We start from the raw sequence: 19,158 nt of genomic DNA on the forward strand, positions 1-19,158 counted from the left end.
ATCTGCCATTGTTCAGCAGCGGTCTTGTCACCTACCACACGGTGGACTCCGGGCGGCGAACGCACCTCCTGTTATTTTATATTTGGTGCATTCCGCCGTCCTAACAGTACACTAGCGCCAGGGTCTGGCTGACAATGGCAGACGTGCAGCAGCTGTAGCGCTACATTCGGCAGCTGGAGAGCAGGTTGGCGGCTATCGAGAGCACCAACTCAGCTGCGAATGCTGCGCTAGCTGCCGCCCAGACGGTCGCTGAAGCCGTCTCACGTGTGCCTACACTTTTGCTCTCGCCAGCAATCTCTTCCCTCCCGCTCCCCGATAAGTTTTCGGGTGAGAGCGCCACCTGTAGGGGATTCGTCAGTCAGTGCTCCATTCACCTGGAGTTGCTGGCTGCACAGTTTCCTACAGAGCGGGCCAAGGTGGGCTTTATTGTCTCCTTGTTAGCTGGCCGGGCATTGCAGTGGGCCACACAGGTGTGGGAACGTGATGATCCCGTGGTTCAGGGGCCTGCTCAGTTCCTCGCGGCGCTGAAGCAGGTCTTCTTGGGACCACAGGTCACACATGATACGGCTCTCCAACTGTTAGCATTAACACAAGGGTCACTCTCGGTTAGCCATTATGCTGTCCGGTTTCGGACATTGGCTTCCGAACTGGAGTGGCCGGACAAAGTGTTAGTCCCAGTGTTCTGGAGAAGCCTAGCTGAGCACATCAAGGATGCTCTAGCCACCCGAGATATTCCCACAACTCTGGAGGAATTGATCTCCGTCTCCACCCGTATTGATCTCCGGTTCACGGAGCGCGGGCTGGAGAGGACTCAATCCAGACGTAAGATTAACCTGGCTCCCACCTTTACCGAACCGCTGAGCCATTCCGCTCAGGAGCCTCCCTCCATCGAGCCCATGGAGGTATCTCGCACCGGTACTAAGCCACGTCAGGTGCGGGGCTCTGTGCGCTGTTATCACTGCCGACACTTTGGCCACTCAGCTGGCACATGTCCTCAGCGGCCAAAGGGACGACCCCGTTCCATGGTTGTAGGTGGTGGCCAGTCCCAGATGGAGCCCTTTTCGCCTAAGCCGGTATTCCGGGGTACTCTGGATAATGGTTCCTCCACCTGGGAGGCAGAGGTTACTCTGGACTCCGGGGCCGAGGGGAACTTTATGTCCTCAAGTTTTGCCCAGAGTCACTCTATTCCCCTGGTATTACTCCCACAACCTCTAACCATCAGGGTGGTGGATGGGGCACCATTGCCGTCTCAAGTGACCCATCAGACGGTCTCACTCAGTCCCACTCAGTCTTGCCATGTCCCCCTCACATCGGGAGACCCTGTCCTTGCTTATTATGCCTCATGGCATCGATCAGGTACTTCTCGGGGTTCCCTGGCTTTGTTGTCACTCCCCTCACATTGATTGGGCGTCGGGGAGAATACTGGGCTGGAGCAAGGACTGCGAGGGAAGGTGTCTAAGGGACAGTCTTCAGGTAGCATCTACAGAGCTGCCTACAGATCTCTCCACGCTTCCTGAACCTTACCATCAGTATGCGGACGTCTTCTCTAAGAAGTCTGCGGAGACACTCCCGCCGCACCGTCCCTATGATTGCCCGATTGCCCTCCTGCCGGGCACAGAACCTCCTCGAGGTTGTGTCTACCCATTGTCTCTTCCGGAGACAGAGGCAATGTCCCAATATATCCGGGAGAACCTGGCTCAGGGCTTTATCATGAAGTCGGTGTCACCGGCTGGGGCAGGCTTCTTCTTCGTTCAGAAGAAGAGTGGAGAGTTACGCCCCTGTATCGACTACCGGGGTCTCAATGCCATCACGGTAAAGAATAAGTACCCTCTCCCGTTGATCTCCGAGTTGTTCGACAGGTTGCGTGGGGTGCGGCTATTCACAAAGCTAGACCTGTGAGGGGCATACAACCTGATCCGTATTCGCGAGGGAGACGAATGGAAGACAGCTTTTAATACCCGGGATGGCCATTATGAATATCTGGTCATGCCCTTCGGCCTTTGTAATGCGCCCGCTGTCTTCCAGGACTTCGTCAACGACGTCTTCCGTGACATGCTTTCTACCTCGGTGGTGGTCTATCTGGACAACATCCTCATCTTTTCGCCAGATTTTCCCACCCACCGGAAAGATGTCTGCAGGGTATTCGACCGCCTGCGGGCGAATTCCCTGTTCGCCAAGCTGGAGAAGTGTCAGTTAGAGCAGGAGTCCTTGCCATTTCTGGGCTATGTCATCTCGGCCCAGGGGTTGGCTATGGACCCGGCCAAACTGCAAGCGGTTATGGACTGGCAGGAACCCCATTCTCTTAAAGCGATGCAGCGCTTTTTGGGGTTCGTTAATTATTACCGTCAGTTTATACCCCACTTCTCCACTCTGGTAGCTCCTTTGGTTGCTCTCACGAAAAAAGGAGCTAATCCTAAGGCGTGGACCGAACAGGTTTCTAAGGCTTTTTCCTCCATAAAGTCCTACTTTGCAGGCGCTCTTATTTTACACCGTCCCGATGTGGATAAGCCGTTTATCCTTGAGGTAGACGCTTCTTCCGTCGGTGCAGGAGCAGTCCTTTGCCAAAAGGATGCTCAAGGTCGGAAGCATCCCTGCTTCTACTCTAAGACCTTTTCACCGGCGGAGAAAAATTACTCCATCAGCGACAGGGAGCTGCTGGCCATGAAATTGGCTTTCTCCGAGTGGAGACATCTCCTGGAGGGAGCCCAGTTCCCCTTTCAGGTGTTCACGGACCACAAAAACCTGGTCTATCTTCAGACGGCCCAACGCCTGAATTCCCATCAGGCCAGGTGGTCGCTCTTCTTCTCTCGCTTCCGCTTCACCCTGCACTACCTATCCGGGGAGAAGAACATCCGAGCAGATGCCCTCTCGCGCTCGGTGGTCTCAGCGGAAGAAGGAGAAGCTGAGCCCCGGTTAATTCTCCCTCCGGAGAGTTTTACGACTGTGGCTCCTATCGCTCTCGAGTCGGTACCGCCAGGCAAGACCTTGGTGCCTCCTCGGCTACGGCCGGAGGTTCTTGCCTGGGCACTTGCCTCCAGGCTAGGTGGCCATTTTGGTAATAAATGGACCACCGAACTCCTGGCAAGGTCATATTGGTGGCCACATATGGCTCAAGGCGTCAAGGCATACGTGAAAGCATGCGTCTCGTGTGCCTGGAACAGGCCCTCTAGACAGAGGCCGGCGGGGCTCTTGTTTCCCCTGCCAGTAGCGGATAGACCATGGAAAATGGTGGGCATGGACTTTATAGTTGGCCTGCCCAAGTCCAGTGGCAGTACGGTCATCTGGGTGGTTACCGACCATTTCTCCAAAATGGTACATCTGGTGCCACTCGCACGCCTACCTTCCGCCCGAGGTCTGGCCGTCCTGTTCATTAAGCATGTATTTCGTTTACATGGTATGCCGGACAAAATCGTAAGTGACCGAGGTCCCCAGTTTGCGTCTCATTTTTGGAGGGAGCTCTGCAGCTTACTCAGCATCGAGCTAAATCTGTCCTCCGCCTACCATCCCGAGACAAATGGCTTGGTCGAAAGGGCCAATCAGACCTTGGTCACCTATCTACGACATTTTTTCCCTGCCAGGCAGGATGACTGGGTATCCTTGCTGCCTTGGGCCGAATTTGCCCTAAACAATGCGGTGGCCGATTCCACTGGTCAGATGCCTTTTCTCCTAAATTATGGTCAACACCCACGCGTTCCTGTCCCAATGCCGGTGTCCTCCACTGACTCCAGGGTGGCAGACTGGGCAGTGGAGGCCCGGGACATTTGGGATCACACTCAGGATGCTATCAGGGCATCTAAAGAAAGGATGAGGGCGTCCGCCGACACGCACCGGCGACCCGCGCCAAGCTTCTCCCCTGGCGACATGGTGTGGCTCTCCACCCGGAACATTGAATTGCGGGTCGAGTCCCCCAAGTTTGCACCACGATACATTGGACCGTTCAAGGTCCTCGAGCGACTTAGCTCAGTGGTCTACCGCCTGGCTCTTCCTCCACATTTGGCCATATCGGACGTGTTTCATGTGTCCCTCCTCAAACCAGTTCACATGGTCCGGTTTTCTGAGCCATCCACCGGGTCATCAGACATTTCGTCTGACGAGTATGAGGTTAACGCCATCGTGGGGTGCAGGTTTGTCCATAGCAAAAAGTTCTATTTGGTGGACTGGAAGGGTCATGGTCCCGATGCTTGGACCTGGTGGAGAATATTCATGCACCACTCCTGGTCGCGGCTTTTGAGCGCAGTGAGGCTCAGAGGTGAGGGGACCCTAGGAGGGGCAATGTTAGGCATCGGATTCCTGGCACTGCACAGTGGGAGTCCAGAGCCAGACATCCTGCGGTCTCCCATTCTTCCTCGACTGCTCCAGATGTTGCTCAGCAAACACGGCGAGCCAGGCTTGCTGCTCAGACTCGCTCTGACAGCCTGGATGTTGCTGCCACCTCTGGTGCAGCAATAGCAGCCCAACTGCTCTGCAGGGAACTGCTCCTGAGGCTAAGTCCTCATGCCGTGCTACTGGGCATGCCCGCAACTTGACCTCTCACTGGAGAGCAGGGGTCACATGCTCAGGTCCTACGTCGGATCTGATTGGTCCTTCCCAAGCTAATGGAAGGTCCCGGAAGCGCATCGCTATAAAAAGCCCGCATGGCAGCTCGGCGATGCGCTAGTGTAGCTTATTATGCTGTGTGTATGGTGGCGGATGTGTGGACTGGTGACTGACGCATTATGAAACCCCTTCCCTCGGATATTACGAATGGTGACAGAGAGTTGGATAGTCAGTCTCAGCTTGTGGCAAGTTACACGCCACGTGATCTGCGCCTAGACTAGCGTCCGTCAGCGCCCGTGTCTCAGCGCCGACGTCTGCGGCTTTACCTGCCGCAGTGCTGCACTAACCGCAGCTACTCTTGGTCGCTGTTGCGACGCCACACGCAGGTCTCTGTGACATTAACAGAGCTGCGTCTCGGCATCACATTGCCTCTTGTGACTCTGTGCCAGAACAGAGCCGTCCTTAGCGTTCGGGTGACGTTAACCCGAGCGCAGTACCTCATTGATTAGGTGCATCTGCCATTGTTCAGCAGCGGTCTTGTCACCTACCGCACGGTGGACTCCGGGCGGCGAACGCACCTCCTGTTATTTTATATTTGGTGCATTCCGCCGTCCTAACAGGCTCCAGGCAGCGCGTAGGGCCCCAAGCAGCACACAGGGACCGAGGCAGCATACAGGGGCCCCTGGCAGCGCACAGGGTTGCAAAGACAGCGCACAGGGGCCCCAGACAGCACACAGAGGCCCCAGACATCGCACAGGGGCACAAGATAATGCACAGGGACCCCAGACATTACACATTGCACAGGGGCCTCAGCCATTGCTCAGTGGCCTCAGACATTGCACAGGGGCCCCAGAAATCACACAGGTGCCCAAAACATTGCACAGGGGCCCCAGACAATGCACAGGGGCCCCAGACATTGCACATGGGCCCTAGACAATGCATAGGGGCCCAAGACATCACACAGGGGGCCCAGACATTGCACATTGCACAGGGACCCCAGACATTGCACAGGGGCCCAAGACATTGCACATTGCACAAGGGCCCCAGACATTGTACATTGCACAGGGACCCCAGACATTGCACAGGGGCCCCAAACATTGCGCAGGGGCCCAAGACATTGCACAGGGGCCCCAGAAATTGCACATTGCACAGGGGCCCCAGACATTGCACAGGGGCCCAAAACATTGCACATTGCACAGGGGCCCCAGACATTGCACAGGGGACCCAGAAATTGCTCGGGGGCCCCAGACATTGCACAGAGACCCCAGACTTGGCAGAGGGGCCGATGACATTGCACATTCCACATTGCACAGGGGCCCCAGACATCGCACAGGGGACCCAAACATCACCAAGGAGCCCTAGACATCACAAATTGCACAGGGGCCTCAGACATCACATAAGGTCCCCAGACATCACACAGGACTGAGTGATATACTCAAAAATGGGGCCCCAGACATTGCACAGGGGGTCCAAAACAGCGCACAGATTGTCCCAGACAGTGCACAGGGGGGCAGAGACAGCGCACAGGGGGCAGAGACACAGGGTCCTGCATGCTGTCTCTTCCCTCCTTGCGCATTGTCTCTGCCCCCTGTTCACTGCCTGGGGCCCCTGTGCAAAGCCTGGGGAACCTGTATGCTGCCTGGGGCCCTGTGCGCTGCCTGGGGCCCATGTGTGCTGTCTGGAGCCCCATGTGCTGTCTCTGCCCCCCTGTTCACTGCCTGGGGCCCCTGTGTCCTGCGTGGGGCCCTGTGCGCTGTCTGGGGCACTGTATGTGGTCTCTGCCCACCTGTTCACTGCCTGGGGCCCCTGTGCACTGCCAGTGGCCCCTGTGTGCTGCCTAGGGCCCTGTGCGCTGTTTGGGGCCCCGTGCACTGTCTCTGCCCCCCTGTTTGCTGCCACGGGCCCCTGTATTCTGCCTGGGGCTCCTGTGTGCTGCAGCGCGCCGTGGCAAATTTTAGGCCATGCCCCGACCACACCCATGTCCACGCCCCAACCACACCCATATAGCACTGCTGATTACACTGACTGGTACTGAGGGCACAGTGGCTGGCATTGTGGGCACAGTGGCAGTTACTGTGGGAACACTGACTGGTACTGAGGAAAAGAAAGAAAGAACAGAGAGAGAAAAAAGAAAACAGAGAGTGAGAAAGAAAGGAGAGGGAAAGAAAGAAAGAACAGAGAGAAAGAAAGATGGGACAGAAAAAAAGAACAGAGAGAGAAAAAAAAGAAAGAGGGGAAAGAAAGAACAGAGAGAGAGGAGAGAGAGGAAAAAAAGAAAGGGGAAAGAAAGAAAGAAAGAAAGAAAGAACAAAGAGGGAGAGAGAAAGAACAGAGAGCGAAAGAAAAAAAATGAACAGAAAGAAAGAGGGGAAAGAAAGAACAGAGAGAGAAAGAAAGAACAGGGAGAGAAAGAAAGAGGAAAGAAAGAACAAAGTGAGAGAGAAACAAAGAGGGGAAAGAAAGAACAGAGAGAGAAAAAGAAAGGAGAAAGAGAACAGAGAGGGAGAGAGAAAGAAAAGGGAGAGAAAGAAAGCAAGAAAGAAAGAGGGGAAAGAACAAAGAGAGAGAGAAAAAGAAAGATAAAGAAAGAACTGAGAGAAAGAAAGAGAAAGAAACAGGGGAAAAAAGAACAGAGAGAAAAAAGAAAGAAAGAGGGGAAAAGAAAGAAACAGAGAGAAAGAAAGAAAGAGAAAGAAAGAACAGAAAGATAGAAAGAAACAACAGGGAAAGAAAGAACAGAGAGAAAGAACAGAAGGATAGATAGAGAGAAAGAAACAACAGGGAAAGAAAGAACAGAGAGCGAGCGAAAGAGAAAGAAAGAGGGGAAAGAAAGAGAACAGAGAGAGAAAAAGAGGGGAAAGAAAGAACAGAGAGGGAGAGCGAAAGAAAGAGGGGAAAGAATAGAGAGAGAAAGAAAGAAAGGGGAAAGAAAGAGAACAGAGAGAAAGAAATAACAGAGAGAAAGAAAGAGAAAGATTAGAGAGAGAAAGATTAGAGAGAGAAAAAGGACAAAGAAAGAGCAGAGCGAAAGAAAGAACAGAGAGAAAGAGAAAGAAAGAAGGGAAAGAAAGAACAGAGACAGAAAGAAAGAACAGAAAGAGAAAGAAACACAGAGAGAAAGAAATAAATATTCTATAAAGATACTATACCAGTCCGGCTCACATTGTAATGCCCACCTGAACCTCCTGGTGCAGGACATATCATGATCCGCTCACATGGCCAACATCCCCGAGTCCAAGGCAATCCCGCTGTCTGCGCTGTTAGAGGAGGACACGGTGAAGGATCTGAAGCATTCCCTGAAGTGCCTCCATGGTTCCGTCACAATCTTCTCCCTAAATTACCTCATTTCCGGTCAGCTTCCTGCACGTCAATTCCGATGGAACGTCACGTGCGAGTTTTTAAGTGCTCCTTGGGGCTCTGCCGTGTACTCCTATGTCCACGGGTAAAGTAATCTCCTGGCCGGGGTAGTGGGGCAGACTCTCAAAATCAGGACTGTCCCGCTGGATCTGGGATGGTTGGGAGGTATGAATGCTCCCCATCATACACCTTGTACACGCATGGCTGCGCACACTTCATACACACACAGTTCCACTTTTTATGCCTCGTACACACACGGCTTCACACCGTACACTGCGCACACACACAGCTTCACTCAGTACACACATGGCTCCACTCCATAAACCTCGTACACATGCGGCTCTGCTCCGTACACCTTGTACACATGCGGCCACGCTCTGTATACCTTGTACACACATGGTTCCACTCCGTAAACCTTGTACACATGCAGTTTTGCTCCAAACACCTCGTACACACGTGGCTCCGCTCCGTACACCCCATACACACACAGCTCCGCTCCATAAACACACTGCTCTGCTCCGCAAACACATGGCTCAGCGCCGTACACTTTGTACACACAGGGCTCCGTTCCATACACCTCATACAGACGTGGCTCCGCTTCGTACACCTCGTACATGTGCGGCTCCGCTCCGTACACATCTCCGCTCCGTACACCTCGTACACACACAGCTCCGCTCTGTTCACCTCGCACATGCGCGGCTCCGCTCCGTACACCTCGTACACACGGGGCTCCGCTCCATACACCTCATGCACGGCTCCGCTCAGTAGGCCTCGTACACGTGCGGCTCCGCTCCGTACACCTCGTACACTCACGGCTCTGCTCCATACACCTCATACACATCTCCGCTCCGTACACCTTGTACACGCACGGCTCCGCTGCGTACACCTCGTACACACATGCGGCTCCGCTCCTTACATCTCGTACACATCTCCGCTCCGTACACCTCGCACATGCGCGGCTCCGCTCCGTACACCTCGTACACACGTGGCTCCGCTCTGTACATCTCATACATGCGCAGCTCCGCTCCGCAGACCTCGTACACGTGCGGCTCCGCTCCGTACACCTCGTACACATCTCCGCTCCGTACACCTCGTACACGCGCGGCTCCTCTCCTTACACCTCATACACACGTGGCCACACTCCATACACCTTGTACACACATGGCTCCACTCCGTAATCCTTGTACATATGCGGCTTTGCTCCATTCACCTCGTACACATGTGGCTCTGCTCCGTACACCTTGTACACACATGGCTCAGCTCCGTAAACACATGGTTCCGCTCCGCAAACACACGGCTTAGCTCTGTACATTTTGTACACACAGGGCTCCGTTCCGTACACCTCGTACACAAGCGGATCCGCTCCATACACCTCGTACACACACGCGGCTCCACTCCATACACCTCGTACACATCTCCACTCTGTACACCTCGCACACACGCGGCTCTGCTCCATACACCTCGTACACACGCTGCTCTGCACACCTCGTACACACGCGGCTCCGCTCTGTACACCTCGTACATGCGCGGCTCTGCTCCGTACAACTCGCACACACACGCAGCTCCATCCACCCTGTAAACCCCTCCTGACCCCACACATACTTCCCTTTCCAGCACGATGACAACCAGCACAGCAGAGTCCTGCATACACCGAGGGCTTTGCGCACAGGACCTGTGTGAGGTCACAGGAGGGGAGTAGTCAGGGGTCACATGTTCAGGGGCCTCGGACCGAGACCCCGATCTTGTGACCCCTGACTCCTCCCCTTCTGGGACCTCATCACAGGTCCTGTGCGCACTGAGCAGGGATTTATCAGTGAGGGGCTGTGGTGGCTGGTGGGTCTGTCTGGGAGGGCGAGGATGGGGTCGGTGCATGGGCAGGCGTGGTGGCTCAGTGCAATGCGGGAAAAATGAGCTCCTGCCTGGGACAGCAGGACAGGCAAACAAAAACGGGACTGTCCCACCAGATCCGGGACAGTTGGGAGCTATGCTTTTTAGAGTACTACTTCTCACTGCAATTTTGGGTAGTCCTGTTGCAGAAAGTTTACTGTGTTAATTTTGAAATTCTTGATGTCATCACGATGGCTAAAGTGTAGAGCTTGAAGGGGCCACATTATACTGGAGCAACAGAGGATTGTTTAGAAGAGTATTGCTTTCTATTCCTTAGGCCAGTAGCAAATCATAGCGGGAAGGAACAGAGGTTGTTTTCTCAGGCACCAAACTCTATGAATTTTGCTTTCCACAACCCACTTTTACTACTTGGCGAGGCACAGGGGAGCAGTGAGCGCCCAACTAGTGAGTAAGAAATATACAGTATGTTTAAAGCAGCCAAGGGAAGCTTTCACATCTAAGTCAGTGTCACTGGTTTCTATGCAGAGATCAGCAGTCAAGCTGAGTTTGTCATCAACTGCTGTGCTCTGCATAGACAACAACAAAGATGACAAAGCTCACTTCATCATACTGAGAGCTGTGTCATATTGGTCACTGCCTATGCAGGGCACAGTAGTCTGTCTCAAACTCATTTTGATGGCTGCACTCTGCTTAAGATGCAGCTGCGATGATGAAGGTTAAGTTTTTATATACTTTTTCTAATCCTAACTAAGGTTATAGTTTGAACTATAGTAAAGACTAGTGTTAGCTTTAAGACTAGGGCTAGCTTTAGGGCTAGGGTTTGCTTTAGGACTAGGGCTAGCTTTAAGACTAGGGTCAGCTTTAGGACTAGTGTTAGCTTTAGGGCTAGGGTATGCTTTAAGACTAGGGTAAGTTTTAGGACTAGTGTTAGCTTTAAGACTAGGGCTAGCTTTAGGGCTAGGGTTAGCTTTAGGACTAGGTTTAGCTTTAAGACTAGGGTTAGCTTTAGGACTAGGTTTAGCTTTAGGACTAGGATTAGCTTTACGATTATTGTTAGCTTTAGGACTAGAGTTAGCTTTAGGACTAGGGTTAGCTTTAAGACTAGGGTAAGTTTTAGGACTAGGGTTAGCTTTAGGACTAGGGTTATCTTTAGGACTAGGGTTAGCTTCAAGACTAGGGTTAGCTTTAGGACTAGGGTTAGCTTTAGGACTAGGGTTATCTTTAGGACTAGGGTTAGCTTCAAGACTAGGGTTAGCTTTAAGACTAAAGTAAGGATTAAAAAAAGGTTAAGTTTAGGACTAGGATTACTGCTAGGGCTAAAATTAGAGCTATGGTTAGGATTAAGGCTGGGATAATAGAGTTACATAAACCACAAATTAGTAATAAAAAAAATCAAAAATAAATGTTTTTTAAAAATTTTATGTACAATGGTTAGGGGTGCAAAATACTTGCCTTGCCCTGGGTACAGGGAAACCACACTATGCCACTGCTCTATACAACCCCTTTAAACATTAATACAATATATACTGTAACTGATGTTAGAAAAGTTGTACTTGGGCATTTTGTCTGCCAGCCTAAGTAACCCTATAGTTCGTGCAGGAAGTGCAGTCACACCCGGGCCCTGGAGTCTAGGGGGCACCAAAGGCCCCTTTTTAGCTCCTATAAGTCCAATACAAAGACCTGTTATAGTTGGGGCCCTTTTGGAGATTTTGCACTGGGGGCCCACAAGGCTCCAGTTACGCCACTGACCTTATTCACAACACAGCCGGTGACATTGTATATGGATTCATGACCAGGGTTCTGTTACATAACCTAAATGACCCAACCCCGCTCCTCGCGTTGTTATGAGGTCTGGCTTAGTAGTTATCTAACATGGTCAGGAATGCTCCTACATACAAAGACTTTGCAGTGATGACACTGGAGTTTCCGCTTTCCCAATATTCCCAATGAGGCCTTTAAACTTGGCATTTCTAAACAAATTATCCTTGGCACGCTAATAACAATCCCAGCCGCTCCCGGGAGAGGTTTCACTCAGTGAATTTTCTTTCTTCTGACCCTTAAATGCCTGCCTGGACCCCTGCCCACCTTCACAATCTATCACCATTTGTCTATTTTTATTCATTTCCTCATTGTAGTTAATGCTACCCCTTCTTCAGTTTCTTCCCTTTTAACTTGTCTTATGTCAGAACAGGAAGAGCTGGGTGGGCTACTGCAGCCGGAGGAAAAAACAGGAGCCGAGTGGTGTATAGCTTACTGGGGTCTATAGGCCGATGGTATTCAGACTAAATATAAATATGCTGCCGTTCAGCCCGGTGCTCCGCAGGATAACACGCAATGTTATTGTATAGGATGGCACCTCCATTGTCTACTAACGTAATAACGACGGCCATCAATGGGGCGGCACAATATTTTATTGTGATGCCAAATGTGTGCGGACAGACTGTAAGGAACAGCGGAAGAGTGAGTGAGGTCATGAGTGAGACCTCTAGTTAATGTGACCTTGGTGTGTAAGGTATCTTACTCTCATGATAAAAAATGATTTATGATCAGTTTTTAGGGATGAACGAACCTTTCGAAAGTTGCCAGGTTCACTGAATTTTCTTGGAAAATTCAATTTGCGGCAAATTAGTTCTCGCGCCTTGAAAGTACTCCAAAGTCTTCAATAGCCCTGAAAAATGTATATGACCTTATTCTCTCTCCCTCAAAATCCATGGTTCTTCATTCTTCATCAAACAACTGTTACTTCTACTCCCGCTTTAGCCAAGTCCTTGTTTAAGTGTGTTCATAAAAGGTACATGCTAAGGTCAGCAATTCTATGCCTTATATTCAATATATTGATGATTTTTAGCCTTGAGACTGGTTTTCTTGTTTTTTCTGTAGACCGATACCGCTGGATATTTGAGTCCGCTGGATTATCAGATATACGACCATATCGGTTTTGGGATGTCAACAATATGGGCCTGGCATTGCCAGAAATGTTGGAAGATCTGGAGGTAACATGACAGCAACATTCACATATGTTTCTGATGGGCAGCACAGTGACTCAGTGGTTAGCACTGCAGCCTTGCAGCGCTGGGGTCCTGAGTTCAAATCCCACCAAGGACAACATCTACAAGGAGTTTGTATGTTCTCCCTGTGTTTGTGTGGGTTTCCTCCGGGTTCTCCGGTTTCCTCCCACATTCCAAAGACATACTGTTAGGAAATTTAGACTGTGAGCCCCAATGAGAACAGTGATGATTATGTCTGTAAAGTGCTGTGGAATTAATGGCGCTATCTAAGTGTGTAAAATAAATAATTTGCATATACGCTGATATTTTAGTCACAATTGATCGAAAACAATGTGCAGCTTTCCTAGTTTAACGTCTTGAACACGTGACATTACCATCTTTTCTGAGTAAATTTCCAGAATAGCTGTTATGCGTGTATTTGAGGACTAATATCTTTGTATTATATGACTGACATCATGCATTTCTCATCAGTTTTCCCCGCTTCAGGCTGTATCTCTAATTTTCAGTTGTTTCTGAGCTAATGAGTGGAGACTGGCTGCTATTATATCTCCCATACACGGTACACACTGACATGAGGGATTCCTGGTCTACTAGCACATAGAGCCAGGAGCATCAACAGTATGAAGGACAATATAACAGTAGTGCAGAGCTGTGTAGCTGTGAATCCAGCTCAGAATTGAGATAAAACACCGGAAATAAATATATAGTGTCTTTGCCTCTTTTATTAGTTTGCTGGCAGTTATTCCTGCCTGGACCAAGGGCGAGTCTAATTGTTTTTCCAAGTTAATGACAAGTACAGGAGTTAGGAGGATGAGAAGTGGTTGATTAGTGGTTCAAATTTTTTTATCCAGTATTTTCTCATACTATTGATTTCTGGAAAGTTTGTTGACACAGTGAGCATATAAAGGGGCAGTGTAGGTTTGTTAAACTGGTCATTTGCTTTGATTCTACATAATTAGCTGTAAACTGCAGGTAACATTGCTGTAAGCATTTAGTTTCCTTGCAGCTCCCCCACAGGAGAAATAAAGTATTACATAGTACTCATTGAATTGCAAATATGTGCCAAGTCCTCCAGAGAGAGAGAGCGTGGTGGGTATCCCTCTATCAACTAAAAATTCTCTAATGAGTTTTCTAAGGCCGGGGTCAGAATTGCGAGAAACCCGGACGAGTCTCTCGTCTCTCACGTCAATACCCAGCACTGCCGCCAGCACTCGGATCGGAGTGTTCAGCTGCATAGAAATACTTGCAGCTGAACTCTCTGATCTGAGTGTCGGCGGCAGTGCCGGGTACAACTCTCTTAATCTGTTGGCCCTCACTGAAACCTGGATTCAGGATTCTGACACTGTCTCTCCTGCTGCCATTTCCTATGGTGGCTACAATTGACTCATTCCCCGAGACCCACAAACAGACCTGGTGGTGGAGTTGGCATACTCCTGTCCCCACAATGCACTTTCCAGGTCATCCCCAGTTCCATCACTCTCATTCCCTTCTTTTGAGGTCCATACCATCAGGCTCTTCCGTCCCCTCTCCTTCAGAGTAGCGGTCATATACCGACCCCCAGGCTCACCCACCCACTTCCTTGACCACTTTTCAGCCTGGCTGCCGCACTTCATGTCCTCAGAACTACCAACTCTTATCCTGGGAGACTTCAACATCCCCATTAACAGCCCTACTTCCACATCTGCATCCCAGCTTCTATCACTAACCACCTCTCTCGGCCTCTCACAGCTCTCAACCTCTGCGACACACAAAGACGGTAACACCCTTGACCTGGTCTTTGTCTGGCTTTGCTCAATGTCCTACTTAAATAACTCACTGCTTCCCCTCTCTGACCACAACATTCTCTCCTTCACGCTCACAAATACTCGCCCACCACAGCACACTCCTACCTATCACACATTCAGAAATCTACAAGCCATTAACCCTCAAACACTTTCAGACTCCCTACAATCTTCCCTGTCCCCAATCTCCTCTTTTTCCTGTCCTGATCTGGCTGTTCATCACTACAACAACACTCTTACAACCACCCTTGACCAGGTAGCGCCCCTCACCCTCAGAACCTCCAAACACAGAGTAAAACAGCCCTGGCTCACATCGCAAACTCAATTTCTCCAAAGATGCTCCAGGAGTGCTGAACGCCGATGGAGAAAAACCCGCACGCCAGAAGACTTCATCCACTTCAAATTTATGCTAAGAACCTACAACTCTGCCCTTCACCTCACCAAACAGACCTACTTCACCACCCTGATCTCCTCACTAGCCAACAAACCCAAGAACCTTTTTGACACCTTTCACTCCCTCCTCAGGCCAAAAGCGCAAGCTCCTATCTCAGACATTTGTGCAAATGACCAGGCCTCCCATTTTATAGAGAAAATAGATAATATCCGTCAGGAAATCCGCTCCCAACCACCAAGTGCTGTGACTCCCATCCCTTCCTGCATCTCCACTGGCTCACTTTCCACATTTGATCCCATCACAGAAGAAGAAGTCTCCCGACTCCTCTCTTCTTCTCGCCCAACTACATGCACTGCCGACCCCATTCCCTCACAACTCCTCCTGTCTCTCTCTCCAGTCATCACAACTCACCTAACTACAATCTTTAATCTCTCCCTCAACTCAGGCATTTTCCCATCCTCCTTCAAACGCTCTATCATTACTCCATTATTAAAGAAACCTGCTCTCGACCCATCCTGCACAAACAACTACAGACCAGTCTCCAATCTCCCCTTCATCTCTAAACTCTTGGAGCACCTAGTCTACTGCCGCCTTACCCGTTACCTCTCCACTCACTCCCTCCTAGACCCTTCACAGTCTGGCTTCCGACCCCTACATTTGACTGAAACTGCACTCATCAAAGTGACCAATGACCTTCTGACAGCAAAATGTAACGGTGAACACTCTCTGCTCATTCTTCTTGACCTTTCTGCAGCTTTCGACACTGTTGACCACCGTCTCCTACTCCATAGGCTCCAGTCACAAGGCATTAAGGACACTGCTCTCTCCTGGTTCTCTTCCTATCTATCTGACCGCTCCTTCAGTGTTTTGTTCGCTGGCTCCACGTCATCTCCTCTTCCTCTCGCTGTCGGGGTACCTCAGGGCTCAGTCCTTGGCCCCCTTCTCTTCTCTCTCTACACGGCCCCAATTGGACAGACCATCAGCAGATTTGGCTTTCAGTACCATCTTTATGCTGATGATACACAACTATACACATCATCCCCTGACCTTACCCCCGCTATACTACAGAATGCCAGTGACTGCCTGTCCACAGTCTCCAACGTCATGTCTGCTCACATTCTAAAACTTAACCTCTCAAAAACTGAACTTCTTCTGCTCCCGCCATCTACTAACCTCCCTAAATCTGACATTTCCCTCTCCGTGGGTGGCACCATAATAACACCCCGGCAGCAGGCGCGCTGTCTGGATGTTATGTTTGACACCGACCTCTCCTTCACATCCCATATACAATGTCTTGCCCGCTCTTGCCGCCTACACCTAAAGAACATCTCCAGAATTCGCCCTTTTCTCACCATGGAAACAACAAAAACCCTCACTGTAGCATTGATCCACTCCCGCCTGGATTACTGCAACGCTCTATTAATTGACCTCCCCGCTACTCGACTTTCCCCTCTCCATTCCATACTTAATGCAGCAGCCATGGTCATCTACTTGGCTTATCGGTACTCGGACGCGTCCGCTCTTCGCCAGTCCTTACATTGGCTGCCCATTCATTATAGGGTCCAATTCAAAGTACTTGTTCTCACCCACAAAGCTCTCCACAGTGCAGCACCCCCCTACATATCCTCCCTCATTTCTGTCTATCGGCCTAGCCAACCGCTGCGCTCTGCAAAATACTTTCGACTAACCTCTGCACTAATCCTCACCTCCCGCTCCAGACTCCAAGACTTTTCCCGCGCTGCGCCAATCCTCTGGAATGCTCTACCACAAGAAATTAGGACTATCCACACTTTGCACAGTTTTAGGCGCTCTCTCAAAACACATCTATTCAGAGCAGCCTATCACGTTCACTAATGAGTCACTTTATGTGCAAGTGTCAGTATGTAGCCCATTCACTATCTCTGTCCCCCACCTTCTCAAGATGGCTGGACCATCATTGTAAATACATCATTGTAAATACACATCGGTACTTTGTATCTCCCCCACCTCATTGTAGATTGTAAGCTCTCCCGAGCAGGGTCGTCTTATTTTACTTTAATTACTGTATTGTTAACGTTGTTACTTATGACTTGTGTTTTGGAACTGTTAAACTGTAAAGCGCTGCGGAATATGTTGGCGCTATATAAATAAAGATTATTATTATTATTATTATTATTATGTGTGAGACTCGTCCAAGTTTCTCGCAAGTCTGACCCCGGCCTAAGTCTAACAATCCCTTTTAAATATTGTGTCCATAAATGTTTTTTTTTTTCTTAGGGGTCCCCCGACTTTTCTATTGTTATGCTGCCAACATCCTGCAACCCAACTGGAATACAACTCCGCAGCAGTGACTGGAAGCAGATAGCGGATGTCATGAGGGTGAGAGAGAGGGTATTGCGTTTCCTTCATCTGTTGGCACTGGGATGGTTATGCAAAACAGCCTGGGTGCTAAGCAATGATGCTCACGTCCATGCTGATTACAGACCTTACTGTGTCAGTGAATTGTATATAAAACTGTGCTGATGAGGTTGTCACACAGCTGCAGCGCTCGTTTCAGTTAGAGTACAGGTATCATAGCTGTGCTTGTATCTAGCTGTGCACCTCTATGGTTCGTGCCATTTTTCTGAATTCTAGTTAAGTATTTTTATGTTCATTTTAGAGAAAGAACATGTTCCCATTCTTCCATCTTAAAGATCAGGGCTTGGCCTCCGGAGATGTGGATGTAGATGCTTGGCCTGTGCGTTACTTTGTATCTGAAAACTTCGAGCTCTTATGTGCCCAGTCGTTCTCCTCAAGTTTTGGATTATATGGTGCGTATAGAAGAAATAGGGTTCGTATATTATATGGTATTATGTGGATTATGACAGCCTATTCTAATACATCAATATCTCTCACGCATAAATGAATATATATAAATAGATGGATAAACTTTTGATTAGCCGTAGAGACTGCCTCAACGCGTTTTGCCGTCCGTTCGGTTCATCAGGAATCTCAGGTGATGCATAGTGTCACGCTTACCACTCCCGCTGATCCCACGCCCGCTGCCTCCACCGCGCTCTCTGCTCCTGCCACTGCTTCCATTTCGGCCTCCGCATTGCCCGTGGCCTCCGGGCATGCCCGCCGCTCTCAGCGTGCTCATGCAGCAGGTGCGCGTCCGCCTGTACTCCTGCCCTCAGCCCCGCGGTCTCAGTGCTCTACCCGGGGCGCATGCGCACCTCGCGCCCCAGATCACAGCACAGGCTAAGCCATGCCGTCTCCCCACCTCCATGACCCTGCTGACCTGACCCGGAACTCCTGCTTCTATAAGAGGCAGCCTCTCCCTCTGATCACTGCCTGATCGTCACTCGTGTGTAGCTAGTGACCCTGGTCCCTTGTCAGCCTGCCGTCTCGGTTCTCCCTACTGCGTTACTCCTTCCCCTATCTTGTTTATCCTGTTTAACCTGCTCCTTGTGTTTCTCTCAGTGCCTGCCATCTCGTGTCCTCTCCCAGCCTGTGTCTTCGTCCTGCCCGTGTCTCATCGTTCCTGCCGTGCCTGCCCGAATACTCTGGCCCGCAACCCGGTGTTCCAGTCCTGCTAACCAGTGTCTTCGTCCCCTCTGTTTGCCTTGGTTCCGGTCCTGCACGTCCGTCCACCTGCCTATCTCCTGCTGTGTCTCCTCTGTCCTCCTCGGGTACCGGCTGCCATGGTGAATAGTTTCCCCTGGGCCTGTCCCTAACGCTCCCTGTATAGGGGTGGTCCACCTGGTCCGCACGCCCGGGGGAGGTTCTCTTACCACGATCTAGTGGGTTCACCCTTGAGAACCATCACACATAATATAAATGATAACTACAAATTCAGGATGAAAAAAATCACAGGCTAAGATGGTCCAAGCTGAGATGGTCCAGCCGGTGATTTTTTTCATCCTGAATCTGCAGTTATCATTTATACTATGCATCACCTGAGATTCCTGATGAACCGAACGGTCGGCAAAACGCGTCGAGGCAGTCTCTACAGCTAATCATAAGTTTATCCATCTATTTATATATATTAATTTATGCGTGAGAGATATTGATGTATTAGAATAGGCTGTCACTCATTTTCTGTCTTTAGCTCACTGTATCAGGGCGCTGAAGGGAGAGTGAGGAATAGCCGCCAAGGAGCCGGGGCGCCCTTCCGCTTGAGCTAGGGTGCCATCCTAACCGTTAGGCAGTATCAGCTCAGGCAAAAAGCAGGGGCTAATACGTCTATAGCTGGTGCTATCAGAATGGATTTTAG

The 19,158-nt window shown here is 50.4% G+C and overlaps 1 protein-coding gene across 1 annotated transcript in view; it reads left to right on the forward strand.

Annotated features, from left to right (window-relative positions):
• The window catches only part of LOC141060779 (aspartate aminotransferase, cytoplasmic-like), a 56,993-nt gene that overhangs the window by 25,795 nt on the left and 12,040 nt on the right, over positions 1 to 19,158 (forward strand). Inside the window, exons 5-7 of the mRNA XM_073557133.1 lie at positions 12,622 to 12,734; positions 17,181 to 17,282; positions 17,563 to 17,713. Of these exons, the coding sequence (XP_073413234.1) occupies positions 12,622 to 12,734; positions 17,181 to 17,282; positions 17,563 to 17,713 (366 nt within the window). The remainder of the gene's footprint in view (positions 1 to 12,621; positions 12,735 to 17,180; positions 17,283 to 17,562; positions 17,714 to 19,158) is intronic.

Source organism: Dendrobates tinctorius, unplaced genomic scaffold (assembly GCF_039654945.1).
Source record: "Dendrobates tinctorius isolate UK_male_01 unplaced genomic scaffold, ASM3965494v1 ptg000245l, whole genome shotgun sequence".
In the NCBI taxonomy this organism is placed as follows: domain Eukaryota; kingdom Metazoa; phylum Chordata; class Amphibia; order Anura; family Dendrobatidae; genus Dendrobates; species Dendrobates tinctorius.